Consider the following 14,008-nt stretch of genomic DNA (forward strand, 5'->3'; position numbering starts at 1 on the left):
CATGCACGCACACACACACACACACACACACACACACACACACACACACACACACACACACACACACACACACTACAATGTGTATTTTTTCCCTTGTGTCTTCCCCATCCACCTTCCTTCCAGTAGCTAAAGTCAACCGACTTTCTTATACAAACAAAGACCATGAACTCTTCTCTGACCTTGTGGTCTTGACCTCCTGTGGTCGTCCCTGTGGAGCTTCATTGATTGAGTTCTGGCCATGGGTTATGATGTGTGCTTGTGTCCCCAATGGAGGAGATTCACAGATGGAGGGATAGGATGGGGTTGTGACTCACACCCTTCAGGCTCCTGCAAGAGGAATGCCTGAAAATTGTTGTTTGTGTGACCATTTAGAAACTGAGCAATTATCTAAGATGTTAATTTTAAAAGGATGGTTGAATGGTGTTTGACCAAGCAAAAATATGTTTTGGTCCCTTTGTCAACTTCTATGTCGATGTGATAAAAACCCAATTGGCCACAGTTGGCGACTTCTTTCTTTATTTGAATCCTTCATAAGGTTATGAAAAGGATTAATTGGAAAGACATTTCCTTCCTCCACCTCCAACAGATATTGATGCTCCTACCAACCTGGTCGCCATTGAGGTAACGGAGGACACTGCCACAGTGACGTGGGACCGAGTCCAGGCGAAAATCGATGGTTACATGTTGAGCTACAGCTCCTCTGAGGGCTCCAGCGAGGAGATCCCTCTGGGAGCAGACAGCGCCGTCCACAGGCTGACCGGCCTAAGGCCTGGAGTTCTCTATACCATCAACCTCTGGGCCGTGGAGGGGGACAAAGCCAGCAGAAAGAGCTCCACCCAAGCTGAGACAGGTAAACCATAACCACTGTCTACAACTGTGTTCATAGAAGAACCAAACATGCCATTAAAATATGGAATATTTTCTAATAATTTGGGAAGAAAAATGAATCCTAATGAGTGCTTGATTTTAAAATTATTGATATCTGCAAACAGCCAAGCCGGTAAATACACAATCCCAATCTATTAGGTCACAGAACTGCACCTGAAATGTATGAAAATTCATTAAAAACCTCCATATGCTGCTCATTTTAAATGCACATTCAGTTCATCAAGCATTCTCAGGCAGTGCATTTATTTAATTATTCTAGTGAAAGAATACTCTTTAAGTCTAAGAGTCTTTAAGGCATTTTGGGCAAGAACCCCAAACCTATATTATGTGTATTGTGTTTTCACAGTGTTGATGTTAACTTTTTTTTTGTGCTGGTGAATGCTGCAAAGAAATTAAATCAGACATTTTTAAGGCATGAACCTAGAAACTTTTCCTCGTCTGACTGCAAAGAGGAAAACTTTCACTTTGTTCTGAAAAGGGGAACTTAGCATAATTTGTTTTAAATTTCGGTTAAAGGCAGTTCAGCTGAGCCTGGGGTGGCTGTCTGTGAGGGGATGTGGCTCAGTCAACAAAGTCGACTTATGGGAACCGGCAAAAAAAGCTGTTTCATTTCTGTAGTTTCCTCTCAGCTGCATGGATCACCAACTGCGAAGTGCACCTATGTTTTCTTGAGAAAGACAGAGACAGTCAATTTAATGAGCCGTTGAACTGTTTCAGGGTGAACACAGTGAAGATGATATGAGATTTATTGTACTGACTATTTGGGTGACAAGAGATGTAGTTATAGATTCAAGATTCCATATTCAAGAGGTTGAGTTGTCACATACAAATATATACTTTCATACATATATGCAGTGAAATGTCTTTGCAACGCACCCGGAGATTATGCACAATAGTTACTAAACAGAACATAATAGCTAACCTAGTGAAACCTAACCTAACTGAAGCTAACTGATTCCTAAATAAGGATAATGATAATACCTAACATCATTCACTTCATTCAGTTGTTAATGAAGAACATTGTGAGTCATACAGCATCAATGGTTCAACATTTTGTTGTGTCTAATTTAGGTTTAGACACACGATAGAACTCAACTGTTTTTGCAGTTTTTGCAATGTGCTGTAATTTGCATGTCTTTTAATTAGTATAGTGTATTGGGTGGGCTTACATGACCATGTGATTTGATATCCAGTCTGCATCTTAAAAGCAATGAATGATACTACATTGAAGTAATAATATGTGTATATATATATATATATATATATATATATATATATATATATATACACACTGTATATATAAAGCATGTACAAACTTCATTTTGCTCACTATGGCCCACATTGGATATTTTCTTTTGTGTTTCTAAACTCTTGCTCATGGACCAAAGCAACAATGACTGTCTTGTTTGCACTGTTTGTGTCCTGTTTGCACTGGATGTGATAGTGTTCCTTTGTAGTCTGCACTAACCACAACTCCCCATGCAGAGCTGGACGCTCCTGCTAACCTCTTGGCCAAAGATGAGACAGAGACCAGCTTCAGCGTATCATGGGACCGGGTCCAGGCAGAAATTGATGGCTACATGTTGACTCTCAGCTCTTCTGAGGGCTCCAGTGAGGAGATCCCCCTGGGCCCTGAGAGCAGATCCCACAGTCTGACTGGCCTAAGGCCTGGAGTTCTCTATACCGTCTACATCTGGGCTGTGAAGGGGAACAAAGCCAGCAGAAAGAGCTCAACACAAACGGAGACAGGTTTCTGAGCTCTATATTGATTTTCCATTTTAATCATCTTTGCATGATCTGTTAGAAGTGTATATTTTTTTCCAAATTATGTCAATGAGAAGTGTAGTAACACAACCTTTAGCGTTCCTCTGCACTGTTCTTATGAACAGCGCTAATGCCTCCTTTAGAGCTGGACGCTCCTACTAACCTATTGGTCAAAGATGTGGCAGAGACCAGCGTCAGTGTGTCATGGGACCAAGTCCAGGCAGAGATAGATGGCTAAATGTTGACTTACAGCTCTTCTGAGGGCTCCAGTGAGGAGCTCTTTCTTGGCTCTGAGACCTCCCGCAGTCTGACTGGCCTAAGGCCTGGAGTGGTCTATGCCATCTACATTTGGGCTGTGAAGGGGAACAAAGACAGCAGAAAGAGCTCAACACAAGCAGAGACAGGTTTCTGAGCTCCATATTGATTCTCAATTTTAATCATCTTCACATGGTCTGCCGTTGTAGAAATTGCTTTCCTGTTCATTCCAATGAGAAGTGAAACCACACAGCCCCAGTGGTCTACAGCAGTGTTCTTACCAAATCCCCTAACACCCGCTTATAGAGCTGGACGCTCCTACTAACCTCTTGGCCAAAGATGAGGCAGAAACCAGCTTCAGCGTATCATGGGACCAGGTCCAGGCAGAAATCGATGGCTACATGTTGACTTACAGCTCCTCTATGGGCTCCAGTGAGGAGATCACTCTGGGGCCTCAGAGCAGATCCTACAGTCTGACTGGCTTAAAGCCTGGAGTTCTCTACAGTGTCTCAATCTGGGCTGTCAAGGGGGACAAAGCCAGCGGCAAGAGCTCAACACAAGCGGAAACAGGTTTATTAGCTCTATATCAATTCCCCATTGTAATCATCTTTGCATGATCTGTTAGTAGTATAAATTGTTCTCCAATTCATGTCAATGAGAAGTGAAGTCACACAACCTTTAGTCTTCCTCTGCACTCTTCTTACCAACTCTGTTAAAACTTCCTTTAGAGCTGGACGCTCCTACTAACCTATTGGTCAAAGATGTGGCAGAGACCAGCGTCAGTGTGTCATGGGACCAAGTCCAGGCAGAGATAGATGGCTACGTGTTGACTTACAGCTCTTCTGAGGGCTCCAGTGAGGAAATCCCTCTGGGGCCTGATACCTCCCACAGTCTGACTGGCCTAAGGCCTGGAGTTCTCTATACCTTCTACATTTGGGCTGTGAAGGGGAACAAAGCCAGCAGAAAGAGCTCAACACAAGCAGAAACAGGTTTATTAGCTCTATATCAATTATCCATTGTAATCATATTTGCAAGATCTGTTAGTAGTATAAATTGTTTTCCAATTCATGTCAATGAGAAGTGAAGTCACACAACCTTTAGTCTTCCTCTGCACTCTTCTTACCAACTATGTTAAAACTTCCTTTAGAGCTGGACGCTCCTACTAACCTCTCGGCCAAAGATGAGGCAGAGACCAGCTTCAGCATGTCATGGGATCAAGTCAAGGCAGAAATCGATGGCTACGTGTTGACTTACAGCTCTTCTGACGGCTCCAGTGAGGAAATCCATCTCGGGCCGGATACCTCCCACAGTCTGACTGGCCTAAGGCCTGGAGTTCCCTATACTGTCTACATTTGGGCTGTGAAGGGGAACAAAGCCAGCAGAAAGAGCTCTACACAAGCAGAGACAGGTTAATACACTATAAATGTGAATTAAAACAATTTCTTGGTCCATGTGGAAAATGTAATGCCTTACCCAACATCCTGAGGAGATTTGGATTGCGTGTCCAAATATGAATATATAATAAATAGCACAATTTAATGCACTTCGAACTTCACGTCACCAAAGTTTTCCTTGCTAAGATATTCAGAACACAAATTTTGAGAACTCAGTTTTCTGAAATAGACAGCTCACAAAAAACTGCCTGGGTTGTCTTATTTCGCAGTTTGTGTGTTAGTGGGCCAATCAGAGTGCCAAATGTATGTGCACGAAAGTGAGTTTTTCTTAACATATCCCTGCTAAAAAACTGCTGATAATAATTAATGAGCCTGAATACCTTGGGTGTTGGGAAAGTGTGACTTGTCATATAAAATAGGTCATAGAAATTTCTTTCCTGAATTGTTAATGGACTTCAGGCTGCATTATTAATGGCCTTCAGGTATTTTTTTGTCCGATCGGTCACCGAGAATTTATAAAAAATTTCGTTTTGTATTTGATTCAGAGTGATCCCCTAGATGGTAGCTCACATATGAAAGGATTTAGAGTAGCGCGGCGCCGCGATATTTATCACTCGGGCAGGTAATTGGGGGAAAAGAAAGAAAGTCATTATTGGTGAGTAACATAGTGGGCTTTGTCGCAAGAAATAAAATACTGTTGCAGTAAGATTTATGAGCAATATAAAGAGTGCTTTGAAATTGTCCTGGGCTTACTTTTCACCATCATCATTTCATGAAGGTAAAAGGCGCTGGTGCCGAGATGCGTCTCAGTAACCAAGGCCAGGTTTTCCAACGCAATATCAGCTCCAATAAGTTACTGTTTCTACAGCAGGCAGGTCTGTGCTGGAGCACTGTGCTGATAGTTTGACATGTGGCTCTGATTCTATTGGGTCTTCCACTGAAAAAAAAAAAAAGCAGACAGCTTGTTACCTTAAAATACTCTGCTGGCACAAGAATGCTGCAAGCATAAACACTTAAAAAAAGAAAAAGAAAAACATCTTTTTAAAATGCAGAGGAAAAACAGGATGTTATTTCCACACACTGTGAATTTTGCAGTGAGAATAAAAATGTGGACAAAGCAAGCCCTTTCTTTTTTGTTTTGGTTTAGTGGTCAAGGGTTAAGCGTCAGTATGTAGTAACGTGTTAACAGACATCTGGTTGGTTGGCATTGGAGAGGAGCCCTTGTAAGTGTTTGAGTACTTCAGTAATCCTGCGGACGTGTTCAACTGCCGTCATTATCGGAGTGGTATTTCAGTCACAGCTTGTTTGGCACTTGAGAATTGTTCATTATTTATGATAGCAAAACAATTCTTTGGGTGTGACTTTACTCCAACTCATGCACGGGCAGGAAATGCCGCTTGGGTCGTGTCGGGTCTCTGGACATGCCTCGTGGGGGTAAAAGCAGCAATAGCACGGTTAGGGGATCAGTGGCACCTTTGTTTGAGGCGGCACATCTGTAAACTCATCGGGGAGCTCTAAGTTAACACCACTTCATTTTCAATTAGACAGCAAATAGCTGCGGATTATGAACATGTCTGGGCGTCAATCGCTGGAGGCTGTTGGCTTCAGCTGCAAGTGATGGAGCGGTAGAGAAATCACCATGGACGCGCAAAAGTCAATGTTGCAATTGTTACCTTATAAGTCCAAGTAGCAAGGTTCAATAATAAACCAGTCCACACTCGGCCAAACATTGTTGAATTTCCAAAGATCCAAATATTGGATATTTTGGAAATGGGGTTATTAGAGTGGTGTCAAGGTTTCGATGATAGAAAAGGTTGCAACCTGCGGATATCTTCCAATGTGCTTCACTTTCTCTACAAGGAAGGATTGCACAAAAAAATGCCACAGTATATAATTACTTTTACCATTTGGATGATAGAATGATCCATGATCAATTTAAAAAAAAATAATAATAATAAAAGACTCCTCGATTCCTGGGGAGTGTTGGGGCGGGGAGGTCTTGCTTATGGTCAATGTCAGTATCAACCTAATCTTCCAAAGCAGTTAAATGAGGCAGACAATAGATGGGAAGAATCATCACTAACCAAAAAATGAACTGTACAATAAAGAAAAGAAAATAGAAATCGGCAACTCGTCTTATGTCCGATGTTGAGTACACTGGGGAGCTAGTACCAACATTAGTACCATTTGTGGTGGTTGAAAGCCACTTATTCATCTCCTGACTATAAAAATGATAGACAAAGCAAATGCTAAACTCAATGTGATTTATGCGCTCATCTTCATTCATGAATAACTATGTATTTAAATGTTATTTTTACACATTCATTTGAATCTTAACTTAAATTTAATCATGTAACAGTCGCACACGATTTGGGCCCTTTGCTAAATCAGCATTGTGCCGAATCGATGCATAAATGAATTCAGGAATCAATGAATGAATGAATGATTCCATGAATTTAAACACCTTTCATTCCCCAAGTAATTTACTGTGATCCCCCTTCTTCCCCTGCAGACATTGATGCCCCTCAGGACCTGAAGGCTACAGATGTGGCTACAGACTCTGCTTCACTGACCTGGATCGCCCCACTGGCAGACATTGAGGGTTACATTCTTACCTACAGGCCCGAAGATGGCTCAGTGGAGGTATTGAATAAAGAAGAAAAGAGGGACGGGGGAGGGAACTAAAAATAGCATTGGTAAAAGCAGTATTGAATGCAGAGAAAAATTCAGTTAAAGATCTCGGTTATTGCATTGGAAAAAATTGTGATGAAAGAGTATCTTCATTCGTCATGACATCATATATATATATATATATATATATATATATATATATATAGTTTCTATATTGGTTTGTGTGTTAAGCTTCCCTGTCTGACTAGCAAGACACCTCTAAAGTGATTTTCTTTGGTGAGACGTTCTACAAATAGAGGTTTACCCCGTAATGAAGTTGCTTTGTGAAACACTGACCTCTTGTGGCCAACACAGGACATTCATCTCCATGGCTAAAGGGATTATCAACTATGACCGATTCGTCACTAATAGAGTCGTAGGAGGTCGGATTGCAATGGACTTATAATAAGACCAGCTTCAATGTTGCTGTATTGTGTCAGACTGTTGAAAAGCAGCTCGGAGCCCGGGAGAGGGGCTTTGTTGCCTCTGGTCTAGGGATGGGGAAGAGCTACGTGGTCACCCTCATCGCCTACAGGGGAGCCAAGAGGAGCAAGGTGGTGGAGACCATCTTTAAAACAGGTCAGAGCTAAGTCTATAGTCAATGTAGTGACCTATGGAAGTGAAGGTGGTGGTTCGGAATACTTAAAGAACTGATCTTTTGTCTAGTGGGCTTGCTGTACCCCTTCCCCATGGACTGCGTCCAGATCATGAAGAATGGCAACCTGAAGAGTGGCATGTACACCGTTTACCTGAACAGCAACTTCTCCAAACCCATTAAGGTCTACTGCGACATGGACACCGAAGGAGGCGGCTGGCTGGTATGTTTGATTTGCAACTGTTGTGTGGATGTATTGATCTTTTTTTTTTTCATCAGAATTCCTTGATTTCACAACACCCTGTGCCCTTCCAGGTGCTCCAACGCCGCACCACCGGACGGTTGGACTTCATGAAGCGCTGGAGGCACTACATTGCAGGATTTGGCAACATGACGGACGAGTTCTGGCTCGGTACGGACTGAAGCGGCATTCATACATTAGGAAAACTAATTAAGACCACTGGTGTTTTAATAGACTAGTGACTAACAGAGCGACGTTTCCGTTCTTGCTCTCAGGTCTTGATAAGATCTACGAACTGACCAACACCGCCACTCAGTACGAGCTGAGGTTCGAGCTGGGTCTGGGCTCGGAGAGGGCCTACGCCGTCTACGACAACTTCAAGATCGGCCCAGTCAAACAGAAGTTCATGCTCACCATCGGCAAATACAGCGGGACAGCCGGTAAAACCGCATTTTGTAGATAGACAGGTAGACAGGACGCCTTCTGTGCAGCCCTCAAATGACTTGACTGTCAAATAGTAATTATACACCTAAATCGTGCATTAGATGAGCACAGAAGGCCGTCATGGAAAAAGGGGAGTATAATCCAAGGTACAAATAAAAATCAATAGCACATAGTCTGAGCGAGGGTGACAAACAGCAGGTGGGATCCTTCGGAAACAAACTTTATCGACTGGAAGACAGCGTAAGGATGTTGAGGACGACAATTCTGAAATGATGTACTCTCTTGGTGCTTTGAAGCCGGGCAAATTTAGAAAGAAAAAAAAAAAAATCAATTGGGACCAGGGGACCATGTGTTTATGACCATATGTTACAATATTCTGAGGCAGTTTTTTCTCTCTTATTGAATTTCTTCCATCCGGGAAAAGTTGGAAACAAGAAACGAGAGGAGGCTAAGGATAAAATAACAAAGGCTGTATTTAAGATAAATCGTATTAACCCATGCTGTCCCTCGCTCCTCAGGTGACGCTATGACCTACCACCAGGGCCGTCCCTGGTCCACCGTGGACAACGACAATGACATCGCGCTGGGAAACTGCGCCCTGACCCACCGTGGGGCCTGGTGGTACAAAAACTGCCACCTCGCCAATCTCAACGGCAAATGGGATGATGACCGGCACAGCATGGTAAGTGTTGAGGGGTATGATCGGCCAGGTAGGCTTTGCATAAGTTAAGATACACATATAATCAAAAGTTTCCATTTGATATACAATATATCGGACAGTAGAAGTTCAAGCCTCTATTGAGAAACAAGAGCAGGGAAAGATTCTTGAAACTGGAAGTAACCTGATGTAACTGATGTAGTGTTTAATCACACCACTAGGTGGCACTAGACATACGATATAACACCAGGTTTCCAATAAACCCCAAGCAGACTTGTCAAGTTTTTTTCAATTTCAGAGGCAAGCGAGCGCTGGTCTGAATCTATCATATCCCATAATAGCACAAATTTATCAAACCTCATATATAATCCACCGATCTTTTTTTTTATTCTTTTTTCATATTTCATTTTTTCTTTTTCTCGAGCCAAGATAAGGAGTTATTGTCCGATGGAAGATAGATATGGGAGAGAATTCAGAGACATTCTTCTGTCTTCATCTGGAGTTAATAATATTAAATAACATTGCTGTTTTGGCTGTCTGATGCCCGTCTAGCCACAAATTCCCATGTGTCAAATTAAATATTGATAAAGGCGCCATCCTTGATGTCTTGGATCCAGAACCCTTTAAGATGAGTTAAACGGAAGAGTACACATTTTCATATTGATACTATCATACACATTCAATGCCAATACTATCACATGTATTATATATTATACATATTACACCACCGGTAATAACACATTTATAACACAACAGTTATAGGCAAATCGCTAGTAATAACACTGCTATAACACAACAGCAAAACAACGAACAACGATAATAACTTCAATGATAAAAGAACAAACTGATACAAATAATAACTATAATCCAGATCAACAAAGCGCTGCCTTGATTCCCAGGTTTGGAAAAAAAACAGGTCCTGGTCTGCAATCAAAGACCTCACTCACCCGGCAAGGCTTTCCACTTCAGGTTGTTTTCTTTTAGATCATTGGGGTGAAACAGAAGTGCCCTGAATCCATCAGCCTTGATAAGGGAGCGCATTTCTCACAAGGCCCCGCGGAAGATGCCAGTGGTTTTTTGTTCTGCTTTGGCAACAGTAGAGTCATTATATCTCTCCAAGGAGTCCGATACAGAATGATGCCGAAATGCCGAAACGCCGAAAATAAATGCCTCTGCCTTTGTCAAAGTTTCTCTCCTCGGCATTGACGGATTTCTGATTTCGGAAAGAGCTTCTAGTGTCATTAAAATGAGGCTGTCTGGTGTCCATCAAGGTTTGTTGTTTTCAACTGTCCCTCTTCTCTTCCCCCCTTCCCGTGGCCTGTACCCCCTTTCACCTCCACATCCCCAAATGCTTCCCGCCGTCCTCTCCCTCTACCCCCCAACGCATGCTCTTCCAACATCTCCACATCCCGAAATTCCTTCTTCTCCCCCTTCCTCCCTGCCTCTTCCAAGGGGGTGAACTGGGAGCCGTGGAAGGGCCACCTGGTGTCCCTGGACTTCACCGAGATGAAGATCCGTCCCCTGGGCGCCTTGTCCGGCCGCGACAGGCGCTCATCATCGCTGCAGGCGGCCAGGGAGAGGAGGAGGTCCGCCGGCTCCCAGGGGAAATAAGGACTCGACCCTCGAATCACCACAACACCAAAATAAATTTGTCGTTTTACAGCCGACTTCACACCCCCATCCGATCTGGGTGTTTTATCGTAGCATAGATAAAGCTCAGTTCGACCCCGACAGGACCTGGCATTGGGAACCATCACGTGGGCTGTTACTCTCGACACAATAGAGGAATGTTAATTTAAGTTATTGTGAATTTGTTTTGCTCTTTAGTATTGTCAGAAACCATGAGAACAGCAGCATGTGCAGTGCATCAATAACAAAAACAAAAAGTCGTAATTTAATTACCATGAATAAATTGAATGAAGCTATATTCGGATTTGGGCAAGGATGAATCGGACAATGCCATTTCAAAATTCTGATCAAGCCAGGAGCCCAAAACCGCTCTCTCCACTTTTTTTAATGCCTAGGTCTAAGTTGCAAATTTGATTAAGACATGCTGATTATTTGTTAAGAGCAATGTTGTCACAACGGCCAAAAAGGCAACAAAAGGAACCCAAGTGGGGAGCCCTTCTACCTTGTCATACCTTGGACAATTAGCGCCATGAATTTATTGATTATGAAGCTGTCGGATAGCTGGCTGCGGTATTAACCAAATACAGCAGACTGTCACATCAAATACCGCTCCGGGGAATAAAGTGCAGGATATAATGAAGGGTGTGCCCGGCGGGGCCGTCTTCCTTCTGCTTTACCTCTGCACCGCTTATCAATCAACCTAATGTCTTCATTTCGCACGCCAGCAAAAGCCCAATTTCATTCCAGCTCCTTCTCCACCGCCGTAATGACCAAAATGTTGTTTTTTAAATCTGGACAGCTGACAAAGGAAATTAATGCGGCTTTGACTTTGGCTTTATTACTGTATTATATGTTTTACACTTTATTGCAAACTTTATTAGCTTATGCGACAAGGACAGAAGACATCAATCACTCTCTGTGTTAATGTGCCAGAGTTAATTCGCCAGCGCTGGCCTGCCATAAATTTCCCCGTCACTTGGGCCTATGATATCTCTGACGCCAATAAGGTTTTTATTGCGGACCGTCTTTAAGTAGTCGTCCCATCTTTAGTATTCACTGCTATGGGTGTCCAAGGTCAAAGCTCATAATTACATCGCAGGAAAAAGTTGTATTCCATTAATGGTATTTTGAAGTTGATATTACACTTCTACTGTCACACCAATGCCACACGTTTCCAAAAAAAACATAAATGAATAAAAGTCATACAACATGTAATGCTTTCTTGCACTGCTGTTTTTTACTTCTTCCCCAAAATGGAAAATGATTATAAATCATTATTATTAATTATTATACTGTGTAACTTTTGGTATTTGCAATTTGGCACACAACAGTTTCTGAGTGCAATTGCACTTGTACACTATTGTCGTAAAACTATGTCCACACCTATTTGACAAATTTGACACCTATGACGGTGTCAAATTTGAAGCTTACCTGAATCTCCAGTGACCTACTACCAGCTGTGCAACCGGTACTGCTGCACCGGTGCCCAGTGGCCGCAAGGCCCATCTTGTCGGCGTGTCAGCGATGGGTTGCCTGCGCTCTGCTGTGCGTTCCCTTGCCCTGTTCCTCCAAATAAAAAAAAAAGTAGGCTATCCTTATTGAATGATACAAAAGAAGCACTGTGCGTAATGGACCGTGAGTAACAGTCCCCAACACCCTGCCACACCCAAAATGGGTACAGTCGGGCTGGGTGCGTGTGTGTCCAAAAAATGATTTGCACCGGGGCCTTTCACCATCACGTTTCAATAACAGTCTATGTTACAAACACAAATACTCTGTATTATCTAGGTGACAACTCCACTTGCACGGACCTCGTCCCTTCAGCGAGCAGTCAGTCCACGGCTCCCCCAGTGTCTCATCTGTGCTGTTGGGGAAGTGGAGGGGCTACGTTTTGTATGAGCATTGTCACCGGACATTTTGACACACGAGTATTTATTTTTTGTTAGTAATTTTATGAGGGAGAAAAAACGGTAATTAACAGCTAATGGAAACCGGGAGCCAAACATCAAGTTAAGTGCCCGAACACCAAAGTTACATAGTTCAAGAACAGGCATTTGGGGAGTGGTGTGGGGGAATGAAAGAGGTGCCATTCTCCACTTTACAAGTTAGTGTTCCATCAAAATGATTCAGAAGCTCTTATTTTAAGGCAAAAATAAGTTGCATGGTGTTGCATTTGATAAAATACATTATATGTACATCTTATAAAATGTAATTTGTTAATTATTTTTGTAAATTAAATAGATCAAATTAAAAATAAATTAATAAATGCAAAAAAAATAAATACAAATAAAAAAGTAATGTATTATGTTACATTTAAAATCCTATCTGCAATACTAAACATTTATCTCCTGTCACCTGTCATCATCTCCTTCCATGGATGTCAGCATCATTTTGTGCTTTTAAATTTTTTGCCTTTAAAGTGAGAATGTCACACTTATAAGGTAAAGTCAAACATTTGCATATATTTTCAATAATACTTTTCCACTGCAGCTGTGTCCAATACTTAATACCAATACCAATACTACTAAGTACAAACAAACCTTACAATGGCTCTGGTTCATCTCCTTCCATTGATCACATTTTGCTCAACACTGTTCCTCCATATCCGGCATGGAGCCTTAATGTTAGAAGTTGCTTTACATAATTATTTTCATTCTGATAGACCACTCTTAGTCAAGTCAAGTCAAGTCACACTTTATTTATAAAGCGCATTTCATACCATGGCAAACCCAATGAGCTGAAATACAATCAAAGAAAGTATATAAAATGTCTGTGCAACCAGAAGAACATTCAGTGCAGAATATACAGATCTCACAGCAAGCAGAGCACACACACAAATCTCACAACATCGGGAACACACACATACACACACACACACACACACACACACACACACACACACACACACACACACACACACACACACACACACACACACACACAGACACACACGCACACACGCACGCACGCACGCACGCACGCACACTCACAGAAGTCAGTCATAGACTCCAGTGAACAGCAAGGTTTTTAAGCTGCTTTTTAAAGTGTTCAGTGTGGGGGCCTCTCTCAGGTCCCTCGGCAGGGTGTTCCATCTACTTGGGGCATAGATACAGAAGGCAGCCTCCCCTGCTTTAGAGTTGGTACGAGGGATGGTAAAAAGACCACTGCCTGTGGACCTGAGAGTTCTTGCTGCTTTGTGTACAATGAGCATTTTTTTAATATATATACCGAGGTGCAAGGCCATGTATAGCTTTATATTCAAGTAGCAGAATCTTAAAATCAATCCTAGTTTTAACAGGGAGCCTGTGTAGAGATCTAAGAGCAGGTGTCATGTGTTCAAACTTTTTAGTCCCAGTGAGAACGAGTGCAGCCTCATTTTGGATTAACTGTAGCTGCTGCACAGCTGATTTTGGGAGGCCGCTGAATAGGCCATTGCAGTAGTCCAATCTACTCGTTATGAATGCATGGAT

General features: G+C 42.3%; 1 protein-coding gene across 1 annotated transcript in view; it reads left to right on the forward strand.

Moving 5' to 3' along the window:
- The window catches only part of tnn (tenascin N), a 32,230-nt gene extending 20,530 nt beyond the window's left edge, over positions 1-11,700 (forward strand). Inside the window, exons 9-20 of the mRNA XM_080010702.1 lie at positions 587-850; positions 2,374-2,637; positions 3,214-3,477; positions 3,636-3,896; positions 4,055-4,315; positions 6,814-6,944; positions 7,412-7,550; positions 7,638-7,789; positions 7,882-7,978; positions 8,083-8,247; positions 8,770-8,933; positions 10,362-11,700. Of these exons, the coding sequence (XP_079866828.1) occupies positions 587-850; positions 2,374-2,637; positions 3,214-3,477; positions 3,636-3,896; positions 4,055-4,315; positions 6,814-6,944; positions 7,412-7,550; positions 7,638-7,789; positions 7,882-7,978; positions 8,083-8,247; positions 8,770-8,933; positions 10,362-10,520 (2,321 nt within the window). The 3' untranslated portion in view covers positions 10,521-11,700. The remainder of the gene's footprint in view (positions 1-586; positions 851-2,373; positions 2,638-3,213; positions 3,478-3,635; positions 3,897-4,054; positions 4,316-6,813; positions 6,945-7,411; positions 7,551-7,637; positions 7,790-7,881; positions 7,979-8,082; positions 8,248-8,769; positions 8,934-10,361) is intronic.
- Positions 11,701-14,008: the final 2,308 nt, after the last annotated feature.

This window comes from Zeus faber (assembly GCF_960531495.2).
Source record: "Zeus faber genome assembly, chromosome: 12".
Lineage (NCBI taxonomy): Eukaryota > Metazoa > Chordata > Actinopteri > Zeiformes > Zeidae > Zeus > Zeus faber.